This window comes from Delphinus delphis, chromosome 13 (assembly GCF_949987515.2).
Source record: "Delphinus delphis chromosome 13, mDelDel1.2, whole genome shotgun sequence".
In the NCBI taxonomy this organism is placed as follows: Eukaryota; Metazoa; Chordata; class Mammalia; order Artiodactyla; family Delphinidae; genus Delphinus; species Delphinus delphis.
This window is the reverse complement of record NC_082695.1, coordinates 3,128,666-3,146,053: the sequence shown is the minus strand read 5'-3', so window position 1 is coordinate 3,146,053 and position 17,388 is coordinate 3,128,666. Positions and strand designations below refer to the sequence as shown.

At 50.9% G+C, this 17,388-nt stretch overlaps 2 protein-coding genes across 2 annotated transcripts in view; one reads left to right on the top strand and one right to left on the bottom strand.

The window, feature by feature from the left end:
* Positions 1–894, top strand: part of GLT1D1 (glycosyltransferase 1 domain containing 1) — a 149,615-nt gene extending 148,721 nt beyond the window's left edge. The window contains exon 13 of the mRNA XM_060027862.1: positions 70–894. Coding sequence (XP_059883845.1) covers positions 70–159 — 90 coding nt within the window. The 3' untranslated portion in view covers positions 160–894. The remainder of the gene's footprint in view (positions 1–69) is intronic.
* Positions 895–1,382: 488 nt separating this feature from the next.
* On the bottom strand, positions 1,383–15,522 carry LOC132435805 (transmembrane protein 132D-like). The gene is made up of 4 exons (XM_060027859.1): positions 14,816–15,522; positions 11,559–11,832; positions 7,227–7,418; positions 1,383–3,290 (listed from the first exon to the last, which is right to left on the bottom strand). The coding sequence occupies exons 1-4, from the start codon at positions 14,977–14,979 to the stop codon at positions 2,106–2,108; spliced, it is 1,815 nt and encodes a 604-aa protein (XP_059883842.1). The 5' UTR covers positions 14,980–15,522; the 3' UTR covers positions 1,383–2,105.
* Positions 15,523–17,388: the final 1,866 nt, after the last annotated feature.

Sequence of the window (17,388 nt, the reverse complement as noted above, 5' to 3'; positions counted from 1 at the left end):
CTTACTGCCATCAGTCAGCAGGCTTTTAGCAGAGAACTGCACACGTGATTGATTTTCAAATCCTTTCAGGTCCTGAAGGAGAGATACTTAGTACACAATGTACTTTGTCATCATGTGTCAACATCGCCTCAACGCAGAGAGAGGCATTACGCTGCGTAAGACTGTAATCGGATTGTTGCCGGGATCCGTCAATCCGCTTCTTCATTTCCCCAGAGCTCAGCTTTGGAGGGCCATTTGCCATGGATGCCAACCGCTGGGAGGGGGTCAGTGTGTAGAAAGACAAAGGACAGCCATAAAGCCGTGGAAGGCAAATTTTATATTTACAGCCGGTAAGTTTATAAATATATATTACATTCTTACTATCTACAATACATTCTGCACGCAGACGGATTCGAGAGGGGGCAGCGGCAGCGTTATGAAACGGAACATCACGCGGGAAAGAATGAAAGAAATGGGGGGGGGTACTGAAAGCAAAGGATTATCCTTGAAAAGTGGTGACAGTTTAATCACCCAGCCAGACAATGTAAGTCAAGTGGGGGACAGGAGCAGGTAGCTGATGGCTGCTGGAATCTCAGTCTTAGAGCAAACGGACAGCACCTTAGTTTGGGGGAGAGTGCTGAGGTCGAGAGGGTGAACTGGTGGAATTTACACACTTGATCTCAGGAGAATTCAATTATATGCATAGAGACTGAAAGAGAGAGAGAGAGAGAGAGAGAGAGAGAGAGAGAAAGCAGAGGGATAGGTTCAGAAAGACACAGGGACAGAGAGGCACACAGAGAAAGAGAAACTGACCTTAGAACCCAACACTCAAATAACCCAGCTCTCTGCCCCGTAGGTGGTTACCTCAGGTCCCTCCATCCCTCCAAGGTGGAGAAGAAGCCTCCCCCGCCCCCCGCCGCCCCCTGTGTGTGAATGGGCCAGGCTTCCTGCCCAACCCACCTCATCGCACACCCCGAGTCCCAACTCTCCCCGCCCTGTACCCTCCGTGTGGACACCCAGATTTAGCTCATCAACCTTGAGCAGCAGACTGGATGGGACCGTCCACAGAGGCATCACAGAAGAACCCTGCTTTCCAGAAAAGCAAGGGGAAGGAGCATCCCTGGGTGTTGACTTCCTTGTGAGCGCTGCTGACCCTCTTCAAAGAAGGACACGTGTGAAGTTTGCCCAGTGGGGCTTCAGTGTAGAATGTCACCTGGTGGTTGACACAGACGCCACAGTGGAAGAGAGGGAATGGTGACGCTGCCCTCCACTGCCGAGTGACCAATGACTTTTGGAAAGGTGGCGATGTGGGGCGTGGTGGGGGAGGAGTACAAACGTGAACATAGTGAATTTGCTAAAAAAAAAAAAAAAAAAAAAAAATTCTGGTCCTTCGAACCCAGTTGAAAGTCTACACCCAGGCTCCCTAGTTTACTAGTAAAGGGATGCTCTGAACGGCTCAGAGCGCTTTTGTTTGTTTGGGTGGTGGTTCTTGGCATGTAGTTACAAAGGTACTGGTGGCCTATTTACCCTCCTGTTCCCTTTCAATCCTCGTCAGCGATTGCCTTGCTTTGCCCCAGCCTTTGGGAGATAATAACTCGAAACTGGAAACTCTTGCTTCCCAAGAGCTGACTCTAGGTGGCGCTAGACTCCACCTCTGCTCATATGCTCACAGCCAGATGTGCTGCCCGAGGTCCAATGACACGCTTCCTCCCATCCATCCCCTTGAGCCCAACCTGAGTCTCATTTTTCTCCTGTGGTCCACAACATTGAATACGGCAGCTGTGTGGCTTCAATGAAAGAAAGTGAGATGGCAAGAGAGGGATTGTTCTCTCCTGGAGGTTCTCTGAAGTTCAGTGATTCAGAACTCATCTTTCTTCCAATGTAAGAATCTCGCTATGCATGATAAACCCCTTAACACTGACAGAAACATTGGACCCTGGACTGTTGACATCAATTCCAACTCGGGGCCGTCCCAGGGGAGCCAGGGTCATTGTCTGTGGCTCTGTGGATAGCGTCACCCTGCTCTTGTCCCGTCTTTTTATTTCCCCACCGGGCACACGGTTGCCCCACATCCCCAAGTTAAAGGCCGAAAGGTGAGTGAGAACCAATGTCTGTGAAGGCCCGGCTTACACATCTTCATGTAATCCTTCCATGTAGCCGCATGACTCTTGGCATCCCCCAGGGTCCAGATCCTGGCAGACCCATTTCACGGCATCCTCACTGCTGGTCGCTATGGAGTTCACGGCGGGGCATCTGTCATCCGTAGAGACGGTGGTGAAAGTGGTGAACTCCACTCTTTTCCTTTTTGAGGTAGGGGACGTTGGGGGCTCGCTTTTCGGATCGCTCCCGTCCATGAGTGAGGGTCCTGAAGATGCGAACAGCTGTCCGTTGGTGCTGTTTGGGGAGTTTGTGCTGAGGAGATACTTACTCTCTTCGAAATCCATGCCCCTGTCGATGGCGGTGATCTGCTCGTCCTGGGAGGAAGCCAAGTTGATGTGATTCTCCAACAGTTCGGCCCGGTGGCTCAACCCGACCCAGTCATGGTAGTGACTCATACCTTCTTGTTCCTCGAAGGGAACCTGCTTGTGCCTGTACTTTAACGCAAAGGTCACACAGTTTATCAGGAAGACCAGAATGGCCAGGCAGAAGACACCCAACAGGGCGTACATCCCAATTTCCAAGTCGCTCAGCCCTTTGGAGGCCTGCGTGAGGTCATTCTCATCCATTTCCCCATAGCTTCTGGGCAGGTCCACCTGGGCAGGGAAGCTGGTGAGGTCAATGGAGATGGTCTGCAAATGGCTGTCATCATCCAGAAGGCTTTCCTGGCCACGGTTCTTCTGGAAGGTGGACCTTTCCGTGGTGGAGCCCCTTCCTTCCATGAGGCCCACAGAAGAACTGCCGTAGTACCGTCCCTCTTGACGCCCCCATTCTTGCGAGGGTTTTCTGGGTCTTCTGTCACTGACATTATTATCCAGGTGACCTCCTGCCCCCGTGCGTCTGCTGTCGCTGGTGTTGGGATTGGCATCGTTTGGGCCAAATTTAACTTTGACGTTGGCTGTCCCCACGGCCAACACGCTCTTCCGTTTGGATTTCTGGCATGACTCACAAATAACCATTTCGACCTTCACCAGGGCACCCTGTCCCTCGGCTTCAGCGGTGATTATAGGCCACTTGAATTTGGGGTCTTGGTGGATAGAGACCACCTTCTCATCCAGTGATGTGGCCATCAGGGAGAAGTCTTTCGCGTCGTAAATATCCAAGGGGGTGACAGAGCCGTCACTGAATTGGACCCAGCAACTGATGGCTGCTTCCTGTTGAAGAAAAAGAGTAAGTTCATCAAAACAGGCCCCAAAGCTCACTGAATACAAAGTCTTAGTAAAAACAGACACTGTCACAAAGATAATACTCCAAGAACAAAGGGAAACCTTTTATGCAGCGTAGAAATAAGAGGCGAGAAGTACTGAGGGTATGAAAGAAAATGAATTCCTGTAAAGATGTAGAAGCCAAAGAAAACTACAACAGCAAAACGACAATGACGAAACAGGCCCAGGAATAACCCTCCCTAATAAGATCTGCTTTCTCTCCTGAGGTGTTGAAAGAAAGATGGCTTCTTTCGGCGGTGCAAGATCTACTTCTGCAGAGTAACCAACTGCCTATCGACGGAGATCTACCGGTTAGTGGGGTCATTTACAAATGTTACACGTTTAAACGGAAAATATTTATTACGTTATTTTTAAGTTGCTTTAATACCGAGTCTCCATGCATTACTCACAACACAGGTTAAAACCCCTGACCTAGACAAGGGTGCCCCAGAGCGGCTGCAGGCTTTGGTTGTGTGGGTCCTGCTACATCAGCATCTAAGGATGGGTTTGTATTGGCCTGTGGACAGTCTTGGCTTGGAGGTGAAGAGTAAAACCAACCAGCCAGAGAGAGGGTTAGGGCTAGGGTTAGGGTTGGGGTTGGGAAGGGTTAGGGTTAGGGTTAGGGTTGGGGTTGGGGTTGGGGTTGGGGTTGGGGTTGGGAAGGGTTAGGAAGCTTTCTGTTGGGAGAATCTTTGTCTTCCCTTCCACTCTCCAACCCAACCAGTTGGGGGAAACTGGGAGACCCAAAAGTAGCCAGGGTCAAGACTTGTGTCCACCTCAATCCCTTGTCTTTTTACTTTGTTGCTTTAGACCAGCTTTCCTTGGGACTAGTCTGTCCAGGGAGACTGTAATAGACAAGATAACCTCTAAGCCTTCAGTTTCAGTGACGATGTCATTGGCCTTGACAGCAAACTGGGAGGCCCATTGCTCCCTCCTCCCTCCTCCTAGCTCCCGGAGAAGCTGCTCCACCCCAAACCCAGAAGGATGCACAGCCCTAAGAGGCTTGTGTGCCTGCCCACCTGGCCACAGCTGATTGGACCCATAGGACGGCTGCTGTCAGAGCCATTCATCTCTGCAGCTCTGAGCCAGCCGGCATGTCCCCCTCCAATTTGAAATAAGCAAGATGGGAGACGCTTCCCTGGTGGCGCAGTGGTTGAGAGTCCGCCTGCTAATGCAGGGGACACGGGTTCGAGCCCCGGTCCGGGAAGATCCCACATGCCACGGAGCAGCTGGGCCCGTGAGCCATGGCCGCTGAGCCTGCGCGTCCGGAGCCTGTGCTCCGCAACGGGAGAGGCCACAACAGTGAGAGGCCCGCGCACCGCGATGAAGAGTGGCCCCCGCTCGCCGCAACTAGAGAGAGCCCTCGCACAGAAACGAAGACCCAACACAGCCAAAATAAATTAATTAATTAACATTAAGATGGGAGTGGGAAGATGTGTCGGAGCTCATATAAGACTGGAGAATGAAGCCCCACTTTGGAGCCCCACGATGGATCAGGTGTGAGCAAATGTCTGGGCACGGCATTTATTTAATGAGATGATGGACGTGAGAGAGACTGTCGACCCCCCAGTTTCCCCAAGTTCTTCTAGCTGGGGTCTAGGAGGGTCCCACTATCCTTGTAACAAATCCTGTGTTATTTAAACTTGCTTCAGGGGATTTCTCTTGCTTGCAACCTAAGAGCCACTGACCACGACAGAAGTTAAGTTTACCTGGTGGTGTCTGGTCTTTGAACTGAGAAGGGAGCTTCTGACATATGACTGGTGGTCTCTGCTTCTCCTTCAGCACAGCCAGTAAATACCGACCTTGTTAGCCATCGGCTTGGGGTGGCTGCTAAGTGGAAAATGCCTCCATGACACAGGCCGGAAGCCACTGGATGTGACCTCGGTTTACCTGGGCCTTCGGACTGGCTGTGAAATTGCAGCAGGAACTTCAAACGCACGTTGGATTTCTTGAAACTGAAATGTCAGAGCCAAGTTGCAGGCAGGGACTAAGCTCCATTCAAAGCAAGCACGGAGCAAACCTCAGGGTCACGTGCCTAGCTCTGCATGTTGGAAATGGATTCGTTCTGTGGCCCTGTTCTAACTGTGTCTTATCGCTTCCTTAACTCCTAACCGGCAGTCACCTGATTTGATCACCCCAGGAAGACAGGAAGAAGCCTCGGGTCATTTCTCCTTTGCTATCTGTAACTTGCAACCTGGCTGGCATCACGCCCTGAGAAAAGGCAGGTTTGTCTCTGGCAAGAATTCGTATCCGTTATTGAGATCATCCACTTTCAAGTGCTTTCTAATCCAAAGCCCTGCACACACAGACCACAGCGAAAGGACAAGGGGTTAGCTAACACCTGGCAGGGGGGCCTTCAGTGCTGGGTACGGGCTGGGAAAATGGTAAGGCTCTGTGTGTCCAGGGGCAGGTACAGCTTAGCCCACCTTCCTGCCCAAACATAGTCACAGCCTCAGCAGGTGCAAGAGGGGACCCAGATGGCAATGTACCTGCCGAGGGAAGAGCTTCCAGGAAGCGCTCCTGACCAATAAGGAAAGCTGCCCGAAAACCCCCTATGTGGGCTGGAGGCCTTCTAGCATCCCCACAGGAGGACAGTCCTGTCTCATGGGGCGCACAGAATCAGTAGCCTGAGACCACCGTCCTTGGGCATTAAACAAGGCTCACCAAAGTCTCCATCCAGTTTCCTTCTAAGAAATAAAGTTTCTCCATCTCAGATGAGGGAGGAGATCAGATGACGTTTCCAAGTGCCCTTCCAACAGTCCTCTTTGTTTGGAAACCATCGTATCAACGCACAAACACGCACCACGTGATACACACCACAACAGGTACACATACACAACGCACACTACACACAACACACATACATAACACAAACATACACATATGCACAGTACACACATACACACAACACACTATTAGCGCACGCTGGTTTCCAGCAAAGAGAAAGAAGGCCATGACTGATGTCACCACTGGCCTGTTACTTCTGCTTTGAGCTAAATGACAAATGTGGAAGCATCTCCTCCAATCTCCTTCCGACCCCCAGACCCGTTAGCCCATTTTTTTGAGCAGGGACTTAGCGGAAGGCTGTGGACCCCTCCTTGGAGTCTGCGCCCGCCCTCGCTTTCACCCCACTGCTCGGGGAGGTCAGCAGGGTCCAGAGCCAGGACCGTCTGGGGGTGGAGAAGCAGCACAGGTGATGCGGATGGGGCGCAAGGAGACTGCGTCCAGCCTCCCTGGCTCCTGGTGCGCTATAATCCATCACTCCTGGCAACCTTGGGGTCTGGCATCTCCGTCGGGGGGGCTGGGAAGCCTGAGGCTGAGCAGTTGCCCCTTCACAACGCCTCTCCAGACTGCGGAGCGCCCGATGTGCGAGCCCACTCTTTTGCGGGACCCCTCCACCCCAATTAGTGATTCCACCACACAGGCAACCTGATCCAACGTGTGACCTCACCCCACTGTGCGACCTCACCTGAAGTGTGACCTGCTCAAGGCGGAAGCCCACCCAGTGAACGACCCCACTGACATGTGATGCAACCCCACCACGTGACCCCAAGAGACGTGGGATTCCCCCGCTGGTGTGGGCCCCACCTGCTGTGTAACTGCACCTGGTGTGTGACCTCACCTGGTGTTTGACCTCACCTGGGTGTGACCTCACCTGGGTGTGACCTCACCTGGTGTGTGACCTCACCTAGTGTGTGACCTCACCTGGGTGTGACCTCACCTGGTGTGTGACCTCACCTGGTGTGTGACCCACTCCCCCATGTGTAACCCCCCTGGATATATGACCCCACCTGGTGTGTGACCTCACCTGGTGTGACCTGCCTGTTGTGTGACCCCCCCCCGACATGTGACCCCTTCCCACGGTGCCCCATCCCCACCCCACACCTGTCTGGGCCTTTGCAGAAGTTCTTGAGCCACCGCGGTGGCGAAGATGGCTCTGTTGCTCCCAGGGCTGAGCTGCAGGGAGAGGGACAGCCCTGCCACCAGCTGGACCCCGAGGTCTGTGATCGTCACCTTCTCGTCCAGCACGGTGATGGTCTTCTCGGCCAAGATGGCATCTGACAGAGGCGACAGGATCTGAAAGGCAGAACCGACATAGGCAGGAAAAGCTCTCTGTGGTTCCAGAAATCCCCCCGATGGTGTAAACGATGGAGGTGGATAGGGACAGACAGAGCCAGAGGAGCAAAAACGGGTCTTTCCACTCACACCTTCTTCTAAAAGATACAGCTTGCTTGTGAAAATATATAACATTTTTTAAGTAACAGCAAGATGGTATCAAGGAGTGGATGGGGTAGGACCTGGCATCCCACCCACAGCATCAAATAAACTCCATTGCCTACCGTGCACTGCCCTCAGACCCTGAGAGGAAGAATTAACATTTTCATTCATTTCAGCACTAACTTTACGATTCTTCTACAGCATGGATCATTTCTACTATTACTTAGTGCATATTTTGTTTAAAATCATTTTATGTAAATAATTTGTTTAAAAAAGCTTCATAGCGTCATAGAAAAACGGTTTCGATATGCTAGCTATATATTTCTATATCTCTCTCTTCTACACATGATCGCCAATGACCAGTTACACGCAAAGAAGAGACGGTCGGTCCATGTACCACCTAAAGCATCCCGTGTGTCACCGGGAGCTCGCACTCCACACTTTGGGGAACACTGAGCAGTGACACTCAGTTGCATTTTGGAATATCAGCTTCCGTCCTCTGATAAACTCAGCTGCGAGTCCTACCCTTGACGCCGATGTCCCAAAGTCTCATTCGTCTCTGGACACCTGTGATGCCCTGGGGAATGAAGCTTCTGTTCAATTTAGACCCTGAGGAGGAAATCCTGCTTTGGAAGATTGTCTGTGGAAGCACCTCTGCTCTCCTCGCCCCTCATCCGAGTTACAAAGTGCTGACTTAGACTCCCCTCTATGAATCCTTAACCTTCTGGGTGAAACAGGTTTCATTCTCCCTTCCCCAGCTTTTTTGACGTATTTCTCTTTTCAAGTTGTTGGTGATATTTATGAAGATGTATCTCAAGATAGTTTTCCCTGGATTCATTAAATTCCTTTATCAAAGCCCCACATTTCTGTTCAAATACCTTCTTCAGTTTCTAAATCTGGTTGGGACACCTTGAATGGCGCTGGGTATGAAACATGAGTCCCCAGAAGAAAGTGGCCAAATGAATTTATAACTCAGGAGGACTCGGTGGCCATAAGTAAGAGGGAAAAACGAAGGGTCTCAGGAGCAGATGCCCCACTAGGACAATTTTCATGTTTCACGCATGGGAAGCTGGCCCATTCGCACTCACTGATTTTCACAGAAATACCTGATTTCTGAACAGTGTTTCATTGCGTCTTTGTATTTAAATGATCATCTTGAGTGGTTGGTGTCAAGTTGTCGTCTTGGTTCCAGTTTCCAGACATCAGCATGACTTTAGCCCATGGATCAACTTTAATTTAGATCTTTCAGGCAAAAATCAACTGTGAAGATTACAAGTGCTTGTCTATGGGGCGGATGTGTTTTGTTTGACATAATACTTCAAAATGGGATGAATGGCCATCCTTAAAAAACAGATGATTTCGTATGAAAGACAGATTTCTAGCTATTCTGGAAAAGTTGCAGCATCTCTCCACACTGGGCTCCCATTTCCTCTTGGCACCTTTTGGAGGTGAGTATCACCCTCCCTTTGCCACACTCCTCACCACTTCCTATTGTCCTCCTAACACTTAGGGCCCAACTCAGTCATCCTCTTTCACCTGATGCTCTGGCTGCTTTCCTCACAGAGAGTACCTTCGCAGCTTTTAGAGAGCATTGGAGCATGTAACACCTGAGTCCCAGTTCAAAGTAATTTACTTTCCCCCTTGAATAAAATGATCTCTTTTATTTTTATTTTTTTCCAGTGGCTAAAGTATTTTATTAAATTAAGTATGTCATTTGCAAATGGTTTCATGTGAAAATTTAAAAGCAAAGTTATAAAACATTTTTAATAAAACAGTACAGAGTTAATAGCAAAATTACATTTTCTTGATTGTACAAATAAAAACATTTTGTTTCTGATAGACTGTCTGAAAATTTTATAATGTATTCTCCAACTGACAGCTGCAATATTCTATTTTAATGAGACGTCTCAGGGTTAATTCAATCATTTGATAATAATGGGTTCAAAAATGATCTCTCTTAAATATCAGCCCATTTTCCAGAATGCTTGAAGTCTTCTACAATCCAATAGAGTAAACCTCACTGTTTGGCTAATAGGATGATCACCTCTTCTATAAATGGGGCAGTCACTGAGGAACAATATTTGCTCTCAGACAGGAGGTAAGTGACTCCCAAGTGACCTTCCAGAACTGTGTCTTGTGAAAGTGTTTGTTTCAAAGCTCCCATGTTGCATACTGGTTCACCCCATCCATTCCTAGCAGCAGGTGCTTACAGGACCAGTGGAATCATAATAACTCTGTTGCTTCCTTCAGTACATTTCTGAAATGCTCCAGGTTTCATCATGTGGCAGGCTGGGCCCTGGTGGAGACAGCTGAGCATCACGGTGGGATGGGAAGCTTTTCAGTGACCATGGTCAGTGAGGTGGAGTGACCAAGTGAGAAGCTGCTGGCCACACCCATGATTCTGATGCGCTTAGCCCACCCCAAGAGCTTTTTTAAAAATATTTTTCAATTACAAAACTTTTATTTTATATTGGGGTTGGTTGATTTACAATGTTGTGTTAGTTTCAGGTGTACAGCAGTGTGATTCAGCTGTACATGTACATGTATCTGTTCTTTATCAGATTCTTTCCCCATATAGGTTATTACAGAGTAATGAGTAGAGTTCCCTGTGCTATACAGTAGGTCCTTGCTGGTAGTGTGTATATGCTAATTTCAAACTCCTAATTTATCCCTCCCCAGACCTTTCCCCTTTAGCAGCCATAAGTTTGTTTTCTATGTCTGTGAGGCTGTTTCTGTTTTGTAACAGTTCATTTGTATCATTTTTTAAGATTCTACATATCAGTGATATCACATGGTATTTGTCTTTCTCTGTCTGACGTACTTCACTTAGTATGATCATCTCTAGGTCCATCCATGTTGCTGCAAAGTATTTTATTCCTTTTTATGGCTGAGTAGTATTCCATTGTGTACATGTACCACATCTTCTTCATCCATTCATCCATCGATGGACATTCAGGTTGCTTCCATGTCTCAGCTGTTGTAAATGGTGCTGCTGTGAACATTGGGGTGCATGTATCTTTTTGAATTTGAGTTTTTGTCTTTTCCAGATATACGCCCAGGAGTCAGATTGCTGGATCATATAGTAGCTTTATTTTTAGAGCTTTTGTCCCAAGATAGTAACATCCACCATGTCTCAGAGACAAATAATGTCTTGGAGTTTCAAACATGACCCATCCTGAGAAGCCAGTCCATCATTATACCTCTTCTGTTGTTTATTTGACAGCTTCTTTCAGTCTATTCACTCTGAAAATGGATACTGTCGAATAGAGCTACCGTATGATCCAGGAATACCACTCCTGGGCATACATCTAGACCAAACTCCAATTCGCTACATGCACCCCAATGTTCACAGCAGCACTGTTTACAATAGCCAAGACATGGAAGCAACCTGAATGTCCATCTACAGATGAATGATAAAGAAGATGTGGTACAGATATACAACGGAAGATTACTCAGCCATTAAAAACAGAATGAAATAGTGCCATTTGCAGCAACAGAAATGGACCTAGATATTATCACACTAAGTAAAGTACGCCAGACAGAGAAAGACAAATATCATATGATATCACTTATATGTGGAATTTAAGAAAATGGTAAAGTGCACTTATTTACGAAACAGAAACAGACCCATGGACATAGGAAAAAAACAAACGGTTACCAAAAGGGAAAGGGGGGGGATAAATTAGGAGTTTGGGACTAACATATACACGCTACTATATACAAAATTGATAAACGACAAGGACCTACTGTACAGCACAGGGAACTCTATTCAATATCTTGTAATAACCTATAATGGAAAAGAATAGATGTATACATACGTATAGCTGCATCACTTTTCTGTACACCTGAAACGAACCCAACATTGTACATCGACTATACGTCAATAAAAAAATAAAAAAATAAAAATAGATATTGCTCTAAGTGACGACAAACGGCCGAGTTCTCGTCTGGGTAGAGACGTGACGGGAACACAGAGAGGCCTTGCCTTGGGGGTCTTACCTGAATGGCGGTCATCCCGAGCTCCTGGCCAATCAGGACTTGTCCCCCTTGCAGCTTGGCAATCCGGGGCTCCTCCACCTGCATGAAGTCATTTACCAGCTCCGTGATGTCCACCTGCCAATCAGAGCCCAGCAGGTGGGCCAGCTGCCCCCCGGGCTCAGCCACTTCGGCCACAAACTGAGTCAAGACCCGCACCATGGCGTGCTGGTACTGGAGAGTGCAGCCCCGGCCTTTCTTCTCATCTTCTTCCTCCTCCTCACTGTCCCGAGCTGGCCTGTCAAGGGGTCAGTTCGATTGAACAGATGTTGATTGGTCGGGTCAACTGACCTCAAGGGGTCAGTTCAATTGAACAGATGCTGATTGGTCGGGTCAACTGACCTCAAGGGGTCAGTTCGATTGAACAGATGCTGATTGGTCGGGTCAACTGACCTCAAGGGGTCAGTTCGATTGAACAGATGCTGATTGGTCGGGTCAACGGCTGGGGGCTGGGGGTGAAGCATGGCAGGGGCTGCAGAGGTGAGGGGGCATGAGGCCTGCCTTCGGGGAGTTCACAGCCTGGGCCGGGGGGGCGGTGCTCAGACACATGTGCAGGGGTGATGCTCAGAATATCGGAGCCCTGCTGTGGCCTAAGCGCTGACCAGTCAGAATGGGCTGGTGTGGTCAGCAGAGTTCTAAGGTGTCCCCTATGAGCCCCATCTCCTGGTATTCACTTTGTGAAATCCCCTTCCCTTTGGGTGTGGCCTGGACCTAGTAAAAGTTTCTTCCAATGAAAGATTACAGCGGGACTTCCCTGGCGGCCCAGTGGTTAAGACTCCGCGCTTCCGATGCAGGAGGCACGGGTTCAATCCCTAGTCGGGGAACTAAGATCCCACGTGCCGCGCAGTGCGGCCAAAAAAAAAAAAAAAATTTACAGCAGAAGTTATGGGATGTCACCTTCAAGATCAGGTTTTAAGAAACTATGACTTGTCGTGTTCAGCCCTCTTTCCTTTGTTCTTCTCTCTCTCTTTTTAATTAATCTTGCTTTCCTTTTCTATTACTTGTATACTTTCTTTTTTAAAATTTTATTTATTTATTTATTTATCTATGGCTGTGTTGGGTCTTCATTTCTGTGCGAGGGCTTTCTATAGTTGCGGCGAGCGGGGGCCACCGCTCATCGCGGTGCGCGGGCCTCTCACTATCGCAGCCTCTCCCGTTGCGGAGCACAGGCTCCGGACGCGCAGGCTCAGTAATTGTGGCTCACGGGGCCAGCTGCTCTGCGGCATGTGGGATCTTCCCAGACCAGGGCTCGAACTCGTGTCTCCTGCATTGGCAGGCGGATTCTCAACCACTGCGCCACCAGGGAAGCCCCAGGTTCTTCTCTCTTGCCTGCCCTGGTGAAGTCAGCTGCCGTGCTGTGTGCGGCCCTATGGAGACACCTGACAGCTGGAAGCAGCACTCTCTGGCCAACAGCCAGTGAGGAGCTAAGGCCTCCCAGGAGCCACATGGGCTTGGATGTAGGTCCTTCCCCAGCAGAGCCTTGTGGTGAGACTCCAGCTCCGGCTGACAACCGGACTGTAGCTTGCGAGAGATCCAGCTAAGCCTGGCCTGGATGCCTGATCCAGGGGAACTGTGAGATGACAGGCTTTTCTTTTAAGCCACCTGGTTTTGGGGTAAGCCACTCATTTATGTAGCAATAGATAATTAATACAGTAAGGCTCTGGGTGACCAGTATAGCCCTACAAACCAGTACACGAGGGAAGCGAGTGTTTAACTCAAGGGAAGGTATTTTGTGATAATGAATGTAGAGAGGGCCAGGCAGCAGGCAGATGTTAGCTGCTCCCTCAACATCTGATGCCTTATGTGCTGTCAGTCCTTCCCAGCACCATCACGGTCTCCATCAGAAGAGCTGCTCACTCCTCGAAGTGGTTCTCTTGCCGTATCTGAACTGGACAGTCGTGACAGCACCTGGACTGTTCACAATCACACTCGGCCAGTCCTTGGGTGAGTCTCTCCCTGCACCCACTTTCCCTCAGTAGCGTCAGTAATCATGCTGAACTCCATGCTCCCACCTCAACCTCAGAAACCCCTGTGGTTAAGGAAAGGGTCATGGCTGAAACCATCTTCCAACGGCACGCAGGACCCAAGCCTTCATTCCTGAAGCCCTGCCCTCTCCCAGGTGCCATAAGAACTCAAAGGGGTGGACTTCCAAGGGAAGGAAAATAAAAGCTGCCCCTCACCTAAGTACCAGTTCACTCCTCCTGCTGAGTACCCAGACTCCAGGAATAGTTCCTGGGCTAATTCTTCACATGCTCGCTTTTGACTTTCTACAAGTCCCTTAAGCATGGGTTTCTCCAAGGTGACCGAGTCTCTGAAAAAAACTCTCTTTGTACCTGATGCCTGTTTATTTGCCCGAGGTGGGCGATGCAGACTTATCAGTCCATCTAACGCCACCAGAGGCACACAGGTGACAGGCCACGGACTTCATCTCCCCAAGGGAAACTGATCTCAGTGATTCTGGGGGAAAAAGAGACTGCCCAGGTCAGGCAGCATCTGTTAGACAGCTCTCTAGTGGACCTCCGTTGCCTGGGGCCTCCAAGAATCAATTCTTCCCTCCTCCTGGCATTGATCTCTTGCTTCAGGCAGGGTTGACCTCTTCCCTAGCTCCTCTGGCCCCAGCCAGGGGAATGTGGCTGCAGCCTAGCAGGCCAATCAGTGTATTCTGTCTCCTCCCCCTCCCCTCCCCTCCCCTCCTCTCCCCTCCCCTCCCCCTTCTCCTCCCCCTCTCACCACCCCCTCCCCTCTTCCTCCCCTCCACTCCTTCCCCTCCCCCTCCCCTTCTCCTCTCCCTCCCACCTCTCCCTCCCCTTCCCCTCTCCCTCCCCTCCCCTCCCCCTCCCCTCCCCCTCCTCCTCTCCCTCCTTCTCCTCTTTCTCCTCCTTGGCTACAGTGATTGGATCAGGAATGGACATATAACCCAAGTGAGGATAACACTTAACTCCAGGATTCTTGCATGAGTTACTGGGCAAAAGAGGATGTACTCTCTGCACAGTCACGGAGAAGGTAGAGTGAAAGTGTGGAACCTCGTGAGAAAAGCCTGATGGATGACGAAGCCAACACAAAGCAAGCAGGAGCCAGGAGGTGGAGAGAGACCCAGTCCTTGGGGTACCAACGGACCCCTGGAACCAGACACGCCTGAAATCGGCTACCCTGTAAACTTCCGTCTTCAGCCTAAGCGCACTTGACTTGTTTCTGCTACAGCGCCTGACCTGCACACCCACCTCTTGCTGGAGACAATGGGGACTCTCCAGCCCTTGATCTGGTTGAGCTCGGTGTCCGAGACCTCAATCTGCAGGGGCAGACGGGGCACCCACACCATCATCTCCAGAGGACTGGTCAGGTGCTGGTACGTGAAGTTCACCACCACGTTCACCTTGCCCTTCATTTCCTTCCCGTTGACAAAGACGTAGTCACACCTGTCAGAAACCTAGGAAGAGGGGAGAGAAGGGTGGGGGACGTATGAGTTCTTATCACATCCCAAAGCAAGAGCAAGAAAAAGCGGAGGAGGAAAGCAGTGTCGTGACTCTTTTGGGGTCACAATCACGAGGAGCTGGTCCTAACGTGGACACTGGATCTTGCTTTCCGAGACAGCAGAGGCTGTGACGACAGATGCCACGGAGCCCTCCCACCTCTCCTGGGAGCTCTTCGACTGGCTGGGTACACTCACCCCCACCTGCTGCAGGTGCTTTGCTGACAATCTGTGCTGCACCTCCTCTGACAGACTGCCCTCAGGTGCTGGAGCCGAACCTGCAGAATCACCTGGGTGCCCTGTACCGCTCAGCCCACCTTTTTGCCCGACGATGACTTCCTGGTTTGCCTCAAGGAGGGACGAACCGTGTGTATAGGTCATGACCCGGAGCTCCTCTGGGGATCGGCCGAGGCTCGATTTCATCTGAAACCATCCGGCTCAGCTTGTCCCCTTTCTGCATCCGGCCTCCCTCACTCCCAGACGGATGTCTCCAGAGAACATCCTCAGTAAGTCATGTGCAGACAAGCTCCCATCTCAGCTGTGCGGGCAGATTCCGAGATATATTCCTCACGCTTCCTGCGAGCCTCTCAGTGGGATTCTCCCCACCTGCCCACCGTGGTAACTAGCTCAGTAACTCATTTCCCGTCTCTTCCATTTAGGTGTCCTGTCCTACCCCCCACTCCCGCCTCCACATCCTGGAATCAGCCCCCAGACGCACCCGCCGCCCTCCAGTCCGTGGCTCAGGCTCTGCTTTCCAGAGAATCCAGACACGTTAATCCAGGCCCACGTTAGCTCATTTCCTCCTCAGAACAACCCCGAGACGAGCATTCCCATCAGTCCCCTATTCCAGATGCGGAGGCTGAGAGTTAAAGGAGCTTGACTGTGCTCCCGGGATGCGGCCCTGGGGTCCTGCTGTGGAATCCACGATCTCAGCCTGTGCTGGTCTACCAGGCTGCCCCCCTCTGGCCACGTGTGACGGAAAAGCCAGGTTCAAAGAAAAGACCTTGTGCCCTTGTCTTTGTCTCCCAGCTCTCCAGGGGAGCTCGTGCTCATCCTAAGCAAGACTTGGGGCAAAGCTCTGGGGTCGTGTGGTAGCATGAAGACGGCCCCCAAAGATACCAGGTTCTGATCCTCGGAACCGGTACGTTACCTTATTTGGCAAAAAGGACTTTGCGGGTGTGATTAAGGGTCTGGAGATGCGCAGATTACCCTAGATTACCCAGGTGGGCCCTAAACGTAGTCCGAGTGCCTTTATAGGAGAGGAACAGAGGGACATTCGACCACCGTGACAGAGGAAGGACATGTGTCACCGAAGCAAGATGGTACACGGCCGGCTTTGAGGATGCAGGCCAGGGCCAAGGAATCCAAGGAAGGCGTCTCTAGAAGCTGGAAGAGGCTGGGAATCATTCTCTCCTAGAGCCTCTGGGAGCAGTGTGGCCCTGCCGATACCTTGTGAAGCTGATGAAGGACTTCTGCCCCCAGAACTGTGAGAGAATAAACGTGTGTGGTTTTCAAGTCATTTTTTTTTTTTTTGGCCACACTGCACAGCTTGTGGGACCTTAGTTCCCTGACCAGGGATCGAACGCGCGCCCCCTGCGGTGGAAGTGCAGAGTCCTAACCACTGGACCGCCAGGGAAGTCCCTAATGTGTGTGGTTTTAAGCCACCGGGCTTGTGGTCATTTGTCCCAGCAGGAGACGGCCACAGAGAGGGAGAGGAGGATGGGCAGAGGCCACGCGGGCTCCTTCCCGGCTCTGGGGCTTGGCTGGTTGAGCTTGGAAGAAAGATGGGCAGGAGCAAGGCCCCTGGTTTATTGAGCACGTAATACGTGCCCGGCCGAGCAGCTGAACACATCCCAGGTGTGGTCCCAGTTAGTGGTCACGAGAACCCAGGACGTGGGTGCTGTTACTGTCAGTTCACGGGAGGTCAACCTGAGGTCCAAGACATTAGGTACCATTTCCCAAGGACGCACAGCTGGGAAGTGGAAAAGACCAGACTCAACCCAAGTCTGTCCCCAGCTGCCCCGCCTCCGGCACGGGCATCGCTCTTGCCCGGATGCTCTCTCGCCGTCTGTTGTTTTGTTCGTTTGTTTGTTTTTGCGGTACGCGGGCCTCTCACTGTTGTGGCCTCTCCCGTTGCGGAGCACAGGCTCCGGACGCGCAGGCTCAGCGGCCATGGCTCACGGGCCCAGCCGCTCCGCGGCATGTGGGATCTTCCCGGACCGGGGCACGAACCCGTGTCCCCTGCATCGGCAGGTGGACTCTCAACCACTGCGCCACCAGGGAAGCCCGCAGTCTGTAGTTTTTTAAAGGATGCGGGCCTTCCCT

Bases quoted from the DNA above. Each gene is read 5' to 3' on its own strand.
- LOC132435805 (XM_060027859.1), bottom strand. From the start codon at position 14,979: ATGAAGGGCAAGGTGAACGTGGTGGTGAACTTCACGTACCAGCACCTG. The intron at 11,833-14,815 runs GTGGGTGTGCAG...ACCCCTTGACAG, and splicing joins CCCATTGTCTCCAGCAAGAG to GCCAGCTCGGGACAGTGAGG. The intron at 7,419-11,558 runs GTAAGACCCCCA...TCTGCCTTTCAG, and splicing joins TCGGGATGACCGCCATTCAG to ATCCTGTCGCCTCTGTCAGA.